The sequence below is a fragment of the Panthera pardus genome, unplaced genomic scaffold (assembly GCF_024362965.1).
Source record: "Panthera pardus isolate Hobbes unplaced genomic scaffold, ASM2436296v1 HiC_scaffold_12, whole genome shotgun sequence".
Lineage (NCBI taxonomy): Eukaryota > Metazoa > Chordata > Mammalia > Carnivora > Felidae > Panthera > Panthera pardus.
The window spans coordinates 107,888,131-107,900,154 of record NW_026526677.1 but is presented as its reverse complement, the minus strand read 5'-3'; the positions used below and the strand labels follow the sequence as shown (position 1 = coordinate 107,900,154).

General features: G+C 41.5%; 1 protein-coding gene across 1 annotated transcript in view; it reads left to right on the top strand.

The window, feature by feature from the left end:
• The first annotated feature begins 6,003 nt into the window (after positions 1-6,003).
• DDX10 (DEAD-box helicase 10) overlaps positions 6,004-12,024 on the top strand; it is a 268,337-nt gene continuing 262,316 nt past the window's right edge. The window contains exon 1 of the mRNA XM_019469241.2: positions 6,004-6,292. Within this exon, the coding sequence (XP_019324786.1) occupies positions 6,107-6,292 (186 nt within the window). The 5' untranslated portion in view covers positions 6,004-6,106. The remainder of the gene's footprint in view (positions 6,293-12,024) is intronic.

Here is a 12,024-nt window from a genome sequence, read left to right as displayed (position 1 = left end):
TTTAAGGTAATTATTTATTAATTACCTAATTCCTTGTTTTTATGCAATGTCATTAGGCAAAAATAACCACTGTTAAAATTTTAGCAGTTTTCTTATACGTATTCTTTTGTAAGGGTTAAATTGTAGTGTAGGGCTAACGCTTAGCTTGAAAAATAACAGCTTTGTGTTGATACTGAAGGTTAAGAGATAACAGCCTTGCTTTACTCTTGTAAACTACGCCTCATACTCTTGTAAATTAGGCTTCACCAATTAAGGAAACAAAAGTTCAAAGAAAAGAGCATCAGAGGCAGGGTCAAAGGAGATCCACTGGGTGCAACTTAGAGGCAGAAAGTCTAAAATAAACACATCATTAGGCAATTGTTTCTAACTCATCTGGCAACTATTTCTGACTCATCTGGAAACTTGTTTGTTCTGTTCCCAGGTGATGATAAAACGATGTGATCGGCTATAAAAACTCTGTACCCCGGCTGTTCGGGGCCGCACTCTTATCAAGAGTGTTGGTCCCCTTCGGTCGGCCTTGCCTCTCATTGTAATAAACTTTGTTGTGACTGTCACTGGTGCCCGTAGCATTCTGTTTCAGGAGTGGTGTGGATGCAACACTTTCAAAGTTTTACAAAATTGGAGATAAAATACAAAGCTATTATATAATTTCTTAGTAGACATCAGAAAAATGATTTTAAAACTTAATGGAATCAGAAGACAAAACAGAAGATGTTACCATAGAGGGAAATGATATAATATTATTTGAATTGAATATATTTTTTTGGAGAAAATATAGGGAATATTAGAAAAAAAGATAGTGATTGCACAGAATGTAGAACTGAAAGGGGAAGTGTCAATCATGATGATTTTAAATAAAAACTGGAAGAGGAAAAAAAAAAATTGAATGTACATTTGTATCACATGTATTTTCTCCTAAATCAGGTACATGGTTGTATAACCTGAATATTAAAGAAGTCATTTTTGTTGGAAATTGCCTGTCATAAGCAAGAAGTCTAAATTAAAAAAACAAAACAAAACAGCACAAGTGGAAGCTTTGTGAACTTTGTTTTTACATAAACTCAAACAATGAAAAATTACCGGCTTTTACTGTACCTTGAGTGATTCTGTATTTTTTTTTAATACTGTCAATGAATGAAAAAAATCAGGTTTAAAATGCAAATGGGTGCAAAAAATGGCATTTATCATATATGCTCAGAAGCAGAAGAAAATGAAAAGTAACGTCACCCAACTGTTAAGCATTCAGAATTGAAATCTGATTTGAAATTATTATGTATGTAACCGTTGGTGAGGTAGAATAAAGAGTATTTAAAGGGTAAAATATAGGGGCACCTGGTGGCTCAGTCGGTTGAGCATCCAATTCTTGATTTCAGCATAGGACATGATGCCAAGATCATGGGATTGAGCCCTGCATGGAGCCCTGAGTGGAATCCCCTGTCGGGCTTTGCACTGAGCATGGAGCTTGCTTGCTTAAGATTGTATTTCTTTCTCCCTCTGCCCCTCTGACCGTTTGTGCTCTCTATCTTTCAATTATAATCAAGAAAGGGTAAAATATAAAACCAAATAATTACTCTATCATAGATGCACTGAATGAAATCATTTGAATAAGGCAAGATACACTAAGTATTGCTTAATTATCTTAGGTCTGATCTCCATAAGCCCCAGGTAGAACAGTTAACAATTATTATGAGATTTGTGGCTTTCTAAAGTCTAATATTTTTGCATATGAACATAGATATCGTTCAGCAAATGACATAACTGAAAGAAGATGAGATCTACATATTTGGTAGACAATTTACAAACACAGAACAGAATCCAAAATAATGTGAGGGGAAGAGATCTCTGTGACTTGGGAAGATGCTCTCTTCTTCTCATGACATCATGTTAGCACGTTGGCCAAAGCAAAAAGCAATAAAGGGTTTACTGAAGACTGAATTCAAAGTAAATGCTCAAAAAGCTTTTGACAGCAATGTAAAAAATTGTGGGGAAAAAAATGTAACCTGACTAATGTTTGAAATGTGACAGTTTTGAGGTGAAGATGTTATGTCAAGTTGAGAATGGTATCTCCTCAAAAGAAAAAGGTATCTTGTTGTTCATAGATCTGGGAAACTTAAGTGTGCTTCCAATAATAATAGTAATAGTAATAGTAATAGTAATAGTAATATTATTATTAATATGATAGTACTAGTAGGTTTATCAACAATTAAAAGTCAGAGATATGACAGTGCCACGATTTCGAATGAAAAAAATAATAGATTTTGATAGAAGATCATCAAAAGTAATTCTCAATCATTCCATATCCCATGTTATACATTCCTCAAACCTAATGGTAAAAAATATACCAAAAATCTGTTTTTTATACTTTTGAAATTTTAATTCCATCCAAGAACTATAAATCTACCTTTCAGTTAATTGAAACATGGAAGGGTTTTGAAATATTAATTTCATTTTTAAATAATTTTTAATTTTTTTAAAGTTTATTTATTTTGAGAGAGAGAGCACAAGTAGGGGAGGGGCAGAGAGAGAGGGAGAGAGACGGAACCCCAAGCAGGCTCTGCCCTGTCAGCACAGAGCCTAACGTGGGGCTTGAACCCACAAACCATGAGATCATGACCTGAGCTGAAACCAAGAGTCCGATGCTCAACAGACTGAGCCACCCAGGCTCTCTGAAATATTAATTTTGAAATCATTACAAAATATATAATATGAAAGTCCATTTGAAGCCATCCCATCACTAGTATTCACTTAGAGGCAGTAAGCAATGCTCTTTTATAAATTATTGATATTTTTACAGATAAATTATCTAGATAAAGGTTAGAATACTAGCCAAAGAAATTCTTTGAAAACACCTATATTTAAATTTATTTCCTCAGTACTAATTTACATGACTATTTTGGTGTGGACATTTCATATTTTAAACCATATTTATTGAAAATAGAACATACCTATAGAAAACTACATGAGTACAAGGCCGAATGAAATAGAAGTATTTAAGGCAAACATTCTTATAACAACTACCAACATCATCATTCTTTGAGCTCTTCTTTATTTTCTGGCACCTCGAGTTATTCTGTACTTTCTCTGGCCCAGGCCTGGAATTAGCTGTGTCTACAAAGATCTCTGGTTCATTTGATTGGGGAAAAATGGCATTTATAAACTGAGATTTGGGGGACGGTTGTGCTCATCACTACTGGAGTATTATTGCTTTCTCAAACAAGATAATCTTTTTTGAAAAAGTTTCAAAGTACAGAAAGAATATAATGGTCTTTCCACAGTTTTAGAGACATATGTAATTTGGAGAATTATGATGATGAACAATCACAACTATGTAAAAATTTACAGTAGAAAGTGATGAATAATATTAAGTAACTGACGAATAATATTAGGTAGATTTTGAGGTACAAGGAACAAATATTACACTTCACCACCCACCAAATTTTAGTATAGTTGCTCTCCGGACTGAAGTTTTGCCTATATTTGTAGTAGGAGTTACCAGGCACATTTCCAAAACTTTTTTTAGCTCTTCAGGAGCTTGCTGAATATTGGTTGGTATTGGAGAACATAGAGTGTCAATATTAATATGCTGTAAAAACTATTTAATGTCCTCAACGTCATAACTGAAAGCCTGCCCTGGACTCATTTCTACAGAAAACAAGGTAGTGTAGCAAATAAGCATGGAAAACACCATGAAGGTGTCATTTTATGCAATCAAGATATGAGCTATTTGTATTACAAATTATTCCATCCTAATGACTTTGGAATGTGAGATTGAGTTCTTTATTGTGATTAGATTTTTAATTTTCTATTATTTTGTGTTAAAAAGTTGATTTACATAACAAAATGACTTCTATTAAGAGTTCTGTTTCACTCTCTGTACAGTTCTTGTTCTTGTTCACGGGTAACAACGCCTTATGTTTCCAAAAATGTTAATAAAGATTTTTTTTGAAGATTTCTTTTTTTTTTTCCTTTGGTTTATTAGTTTTAGGTTCCAACTTTTAAGTTAAAGGATTTCCTCAAACATTTGGTGGTCTTTGGTTATTCTTTCACATTTGAGTAAGGATGATTAGAAATGACAAGTGTGTAGAAGAAGTTATTAACTGGTGGGTTCACTGAAGACACAGGGGGAGCTTAGCAACCCACCATTGCTTTGGCAGCTGCCTAAATGCCATTACATCCCTGTCTTTCTCTTAGGCCAGTTTTCCTAGAGATCTAGAGATGACCGTTCAGTTTTTTTTGCCTGAGGTGTATATGTAGCCGGTTGCTTTAGCTTTAGAAGAGTGACTGTGAGAGCTGAGACCCTCATTTGTTGTGTATAGACACTTAAAAGAAATTAAGAACAATTTTTAAAACTGTGATAAGATACAGGGGTGGCTGTGTGGCTCAGTCAGTTAAGCGACTGACTTCAGCTCAGGTAGTGACCTCATCCTTTGTGAGTTTGAGCCCCTTATCGGGTTCTCTGCTGTCAGTGAGAAGAACGCTTGGGATCCTCTGTCACACCACCCTCTCTGCCCCTCCCCTGCTTATTCTGTCCATAAATAAATAAATAAATAAATAAATAAAAATTGTGGTAAGATAAAAATAAAATTTGCCTCTTAAACCATTTCTGGGTGTATCACCGTTCTGTGGCATTAAGTACATTTGCATCATTGTGCTACCAGTCTCCCAGAGATGTTTTCATCTTACTAAACAGAAACTCTATACCCATTAAACAGGAACTCCCCATTTTCTCCTCACCCTGGCCTCTGGCACCTCTGATTTTGACTACCCTAAGTATCTCAGATAAATGGATTCATACGGGATTTTTTCTTTTGTGACTGTCTGATTTCACTTACCATAATGTCCTCCAACTTCATCCACATGGGAACATTGTCAGAATTCCCTTTGTTTTGAGGGCTCAGTATTATCTACTATTCCTGGATGGACACATGGGTGGTTTCCACCTTTTGGATATTAGGAATAATGTTCTTATGAATGTGGGTATGCAAACATCTCTTTCAGATGCTGCTTTCAATTCTTTCTTGCATATCCAGAAATAGAAGTATTGGATCATATGGTCATTCTATTTTGAATTTTTTGTGGATGTGTATGTATTTTTAAATAGCCTCCCTTTATAAAGCTTTACCCTCCACCATATCTAGTGACCTTGGGTTGGGGGAGGAGATTCTCCAGTTCACAGCCCCACTTCCCCAACCACTTTCTGTCTGGGGAGTGGGCATGTGTTGGGGGGTAGTCATCAGGCTACGCGGGTTTAAAAAATAATTTGAAGGTGCGAACACTCTACATGTCAGCTTTGAACCTACTGTTGTCCACGCTACAGCTGTGCCCCCACCACCATCCAGTGTATACCTATGCGCACTCTAGGTAAATGTGTCAAAAAACTAATTCACTGAAGGCCAATTCACTTAAAATGATTTATTGCAAATAACTTTGTTTTTAATTCTTTTAGTTTTCATTTTGCCTTCATAGCAAATTCAGTTCGACTATGCTTCAGCTCGCTGCTGCAGCAGCAACTGAGTCTGAAGGGCCGGAAAAAAGGGAAAACCTAGAGGGACAGTAGAATATAGAATAATCATTTTTTTTATTCCTAGGTTGGTACTCTGCAGAGGAATATTTGATTTTTGGGCAAATCTTTCAGCTCCCTGGGCCGAAATATGCAAAAAGGGGGATCACAACTGTAACTCAGATTGAGCACGTGTGCCCGTGTGTGCGTGCCTACGCGCACGCTCGCTCACGCTTTGCCAAGGTAAACCCAGGGCAAGCGTGTATTAACAGCCAAAAAGTGTTAAGCGTGTGACGTCACCATAGTAACAGCAACCGTGCGCATGCGTCCATTTAAAGGGCCGGCGTGCTCCTGGCGCCGCTAGCCCCGCCTTCTTCCTCAGACCGCTCCGCCCTGCGGAATCCAAGTCGCCAATCACCGCCCACTTTTTCCTTGCAGTCCAAGGCGCGTGCCCCGGTTTCAAAAGCTCGGGGGCGGGCTCTGGGTTTCGCGCACGCGCCGTCTCCCTCTCCCCCACGCTGGTTCCGCGTCTCCTCAGAACCGTGCCTCCGCCTGGCCTGAGGTGTCTCGTGTCTGGGGGCGGTCTGGGCTGTCGCCGCCGCCGCGATGGGCAAAACTGCCGACTGTCGGGGCCCGGAAGGCCGGCCCGACCCGGTGCGGAGCTTCAACCGTTGGAAGAAGAAACACAGCCACAAGCAGAGCCAAAAGAAGCAGTTGAGGAAGCAGCTGAAGAAGCCCGAGTGGCAGGTGGAGCGCGAGAGTATCAGCCGCCTCATGCAGAACTACGAGAAGGTGGGGCGGGGGCGCGGGGTGGGCGGGCCGCGGGGCTGGGGGGTACCTGCGGCGGCCGGCCACCTATCCCGGGGGGCAGGCCGTCGGTCCACGGGGCTGCAGAAGGGAGGCGGCGAGAGGGGCCCGGAGGAGGCCCCACGGGGGGTCACCTGGGTGCCGCAGACCCGGCCGGTGGACCGTCCGGGCCGCTCTTCTGCGCGTCACGCCGTTCCTGATGAAGTGATGGGAATGCACTTCGGAGTAAGGAGAGGAGTAGTGAAACAGTTACTCTAATACTCACAATAATACCCACCACGGTGGTGGGAATCATGACACCTAGATTTGGAGCCGCTAACCCATCCATAATAATACCAATTACTTACCTGGAACTGAGGTACGGGTCGTACTCCTGTCGTACAGATGAGAACAGTGAGGCTCTGAGGAGATAAGGAGTCTGGTTTGTTTTTTTTTTTTTTTTTTTTTTAAATTTAAAACAATTTTTTAATGTCTATTTTTGAGAGAGAGAAAGAGAGGCACAGAGTGTGAGAGGGGGAGGGGCAGAGAGAGCCGGAGACCCAGAATCCGAAGCAGGCCCGGGGCTCTGAGCTGTCAGCACAGAGCCCGATGCGGGGCTCGAACCCACGGACTGTGAACCCGGAGATCATGACCTAAGCCCAAGTCAGAGGCTCAAGCGACTGAGCCCCCCAGGTACCTGGGTAAGGAACCTGTTTTAAGCTCCCATGTTAGTTGGTGGTGTGCGATTGGGACCTAGACCCATGTCTTTCCAGTTCCAGAGCTTTTCCTTTTAAAAAAAAAAAAAAAATTTTTTTTAACGTTTATTTATTTATGTATTATTATTTAAAAAAAATTTTTTTTAACGTTTATTTATTTTTGAGACAGAGAGAGACAGAGCATGAACGGGGGAGGGCCAGAGAGAGAGGGAGACACAGAATCCAAAACAGGCTCCAGGCTCCGAGCTGTCAGCCCAGAGCCCGACGCGGGGCTCGAACTCACGGGCCGCGAGATCGTGACCTGAGCCGAAGTCGGACCCTTAACCGACCGAGCCACCCAGGCGCCCCAGAGCTTTTCCTTTTAACCGTCATGCCAGGTCTGCATCCTGCATCATCGGTCTTCGTTCATCTCGTTTTCTCTCCTTAGGTTCGTGACCCCATCCAAGAATTGACTTAGGGAAAGTTGGATTCCGGGTCTGTTTCTGGCACCTGCCACCCCACATTGTTGTTGATGTCCCCAGATGAGTATCCCTGTAGTTCCCATTTTGACCTCTTGTTCTCACTGTGCCACCCCCCCCCCCCCCGCACTGTCAGTACCCCTTCTTCTCTTTCCCACCCCTAAATCCCTTCTGTTGGCCTTCACCCGCCTCACTCACCCTCTCAGTGATTGCCCCCTTCTAGTGAGGTATAATCAGGGGTTTAATATGTGGGACCTTTCTGGAATCATGGTCATCAAGTGTCATGCTGGTATAGCTTTCCTTTAAGCGACCCTTAGGTCAACGGTAGGATTAGATAGATAAACTTTATCTTTGTCTGGGTTAAGGTAAATGGTGATTGGATCCTGGCTTTTGACGACCAGACGAGTGACTTTGGGCAGGTTACTTATTCTGTCAGCTTCCCCTTTCTTGTCTTTAGAAGGCATAGTAATATCTATAAGTTGTTGCGAGGAGTGAGTAAGAATGCGTGTGAAGTGTTCTGCCCGATGCCCGATACACATAAATGTATTCGCTGTTAAATTATTACTACTATTGCTGGTGCACAGCACTTCAAGAAACCACTGTAAACTACCGTTAGATGGCATTTTAGAGTCTTGATCTAACTAGAATTGCTTAGGGGCTATATAGTCTCAGCCCTTCTTTATCCTCTTCCCTGCTGCGTAATCCCAAGGGTTATTCCTGGGGACTGGTGACTCCTTCTTGTATTCCATCCACAGTTCTTCTGAGTTCATATTCTTTTTTTCTGACCGTGCTGGATGTTTTTACCTGAGTGTCGTAGGATCCCTTAAAAACACAAGTCCAAAACTGAGCTCATTATCTTTTATTTCTAAATTCACAGTCCTGTGTATTTGTTCCCTATTTGCCACTCTAAGAAATTATTTTCTCATAGTTCTGGAAGCCATAAGTCTGAAATCCAGTTCACTGGCCTGAAATCAAGGTATCAGCAGGGCCATACTCCCTCTGGAGGCTCTCAGGGAAAATCCCACTTCTTTTTTTTTTTGTTTTTTTTTAATGTTCATTTATTTCTGAGATAGTTGGAGACAGAGTGTGAGTGGGGGAGGGGCAGAGAGAGAGAGGGAGACACAGAATCTGAAACAGGCTCTAGGCTCTGAGCTGTCAGCACAAAGCCTGACATAGGGCTTGAACTCATGAACTGCAAGATCATGGCGTGAGCCGAAGTTGGACGCCCAAACAACTGGGCCACCCAGACGGCCCAGAAAATCCCACCTCTTGCTTCTAGTTTCTGGTGGCTGTTTGTATTCCTTGGCTTGTGGTTGCGTTCAGTCTGTGCTTTGGATAGCTTCCCTTCTGTCCTGTGTCAAATCTACTTCTAACCATTTTATTTTTATTTATTTAAAGTTTATTTATTTATTTTGAGAGAGAAAGGGAGTGATTGGGGGAGGGGCAGAGAGAGAGGGAGAGAAAATATCCCAGGCAGGCTTCACACACTGTCCCTGTGGAGCCCAACACCTTGTTCAGTCTTATGAACCATGAGATCATGACCTGAGTCGAAATCAAGAGTCAAGTGCTTAACCCACTGAGCCACCCAGGCGTCCCTTATTTATTATTTTTATTTTATTTTATTATTGTTCTTTAAAAAATATTTATTTTGAGAGAGCGAGAGAGCAAACATGAGTATGGGAGGGACAGAGAGAGAGGAGAGAGAGAGAGGAGAGAGAGAGAATCCCAAGCAGGCTCCGCACTGTCAGTGCAGAGCCGGACATGGGGCTCAGTCTCATGAGCCATGAGATCATGACCTGAGCCGAAACCAAGAGTCAGATGCTTAACCAACTAAGCTACCCAGGTGTCCCTGTTTTCATTTTATTTGAGAGAGAGAGAGAGAGCAAGCATGAGCTTGCATGTGAGCAGGGAAGAGGGACAGAGGGACGGAGACAGAATCTCGAGCAGCCTCCACACTGAGCACAGAACCCAACTCAGGGCTCGATCCCATGACCCTGGCTCATGGCTGAGCCAAGATCAAGAGTCAGATGCTCAACCGACTGAGCCATCCAGGCGCCTTGTACTTCTGCACTTTTTAAATAAGGATACTTCTGATTGTGTTTAGGGCCCACTCAGATAATTGAAGATAATTACCCATCTCAAGGTCTTTAATAATGATGTGCAAAATCACTTTTGCCATCTAAGGTAATATTCACAGTTCTGGAGGTTAGCATATGGATATACTTGGGGGCTGTTGTTTAGCCCCCCACATCCTAGCCCCACCGTGTAAGCAGACTGTCAAGCTAGAGACCTAGGAGTAATCCTAGACACTTCCCTCTCACCACTTGTACTGACATCCATTCAGTCACGCTGATAATTTCCTCTGCCTTTTAAATTTTTTAAACTGTTACTCTGTCCCACCTGCTATGTCTTAGTTCAGGCCCCATCATCTCTTGTCTGGGTTACTACAGTAGTTATTGCTTATAATAGGGATTAGGAAGCTTTTTCTGTAAAGGACAGGATAGTAAATGATTTCAACTCTGCATGTCAGAAGGGTGGAACCACTCAACCCTGCCATTGTAACATAGAAGCTGCCATGGAAATAGTTAAACAGATGGGTATCCTGCAAAACTTCAGTGAGGAAAACTGGCTCTTAGGCCTTATTCCCTTCTACTCTGTCCTCCGTATTGCTGACAGAATGATTCTTTCCAAGATGAAAATCCAGTCATCTTATTATTGATAAAAACCCTTCCTTGACTCACAATTACTTTCAGGAAAATGGTCAGATACTTTATTAAAACATTTTTTTTAATGTTTATTTTTTTTTTGAGAGAGACAGAGCATGAGTGGGGGAGGGGCAAAGAGAGAGGGAGACACAGAATCTGAAGCAGGTCCAGGCTCCTAGCTTTGTCAGCACAGAGCCTGATGCGGGGCTTGAACCCACGAACTGCGAGATCATGACCTGAGCCGAAGTCGGACGCTTAACCGACTGAGCCACCCTGGTGCCCCAATGGTCAAATACTTTAATGTGTCAACATGTTCTTCTCTAGTGGAAGCATAAGTTATTTGTGGTCAGGCAGACCTGGCTTAAATCTCACTCAGTTTGGGTATTGACTAGCCAGTTTCTTAATATTCCTGAGTCTCAGTTTCTTTCATTCAGCAGAGATCACTAAATGTTACAAGGCTCAAATGATGTAGCCTGTGATAGGCATACGTGAAAGAACAATTTGTAGTTTTGTGAATTGGCCTTGGTCCTTGATGCTTCTTGTCCTGGTACTTGATGTTTCCACCGTTTGCAGTGAGCACGCCCATTCTCTCACTCTAGGAATACTTGCCAGGATTTAGGATTGAAACTTCTCTTCCCAACCTCCCCAGGTAGAGTTAGGGTTGCTGTCTGTAACATTTTGTATACACTTTTGTTACAGCATTTATCACCCGGCTGTGATGATTGGTTTCTTTAACTTCTTCGTTAACTCTCCCACTAGACCATGAACTTCAAGGTCAGAAACCATGGATACACTCACCTTTTCGCTTCCCAGACACTGGTAGCACAATGGTTATCCTGGAATAGGCGCTCAGTGTTGACATGTTGTTTGGTGCATGAGGACCTTTTCCAGATTGCTTTATTCTAGTTGGTATCATCAGTCTATTCTTTTTGGTCTTTTGTTTTAATTGTAATTACTAACATTTATGAAGCTTTTTACATGTTATTTTGCCATATCGTCACAGTAGACAACATCATGAGACTATTTATGTTATATGGGTGAGAAGCTTTAAGGAAGAGCAAGATTAAATAATTTCTGTAAGGTTAAGTAGCTGGTAGTGAGAAACTTCTGACTCAGGTTAGTCTAGGACTGATGCCAGACTCCAAATCACTATACTTTACTGCATTGTACTGCATGGATGTTTAAATTCTAATCTTTTCACTAAATTGAAGGAGTAGATTTTTCCTGTAAGTATTGCCATGTTTTATTATTTTTTTTTTACTCATAGAAATATTTTCTTAATATTTTGTCAAGAAGGAAATGCACTGTGAATCGAATACCAGGGCTAGCCGTACTAGAATACCAGCAAAGCAGATTGTTACTGTCCAGGTAACTAAGGTTCAGACCCTCACTACAAGCTGCCTCAGATGATAACATTTGTGCATAAAACTTTTCTTACAGTGTGTTTACAATACAGGGGTGCTGCTAGGTAGCCTCTCTGGGAAAATACTGGACAATTTGATTCAGAAACATTTTGTAACAGTTTGACAAGGCACTTGTTGAGGTCTAGGTCGTAAAAGATGGGAAAAAATACATGTCTTTGTCTCTAGGGCAGAGAGTTGGTACCTATGTACAGTGCTGTGGAGTTAGAGTGGTGTAATTATGGGGACAGAGGTTGATTTATTCTGTCCCTGCCATTTCTGGCTAGGTGAATTACAAGAATATGTTCACTCTGGGCATGCTCCCCTTCCTCCACGTGGTTGCAGTCTCAGGCCTGGCTTGTGGAGCTGAGTGTGAGCTAGATTGCAGCCTCTATACCTCAGCCTTTGTAAATTTTTTTATTTTTTTATTTTTTTAAGTAGGCTTCATCCCCAGTGTGG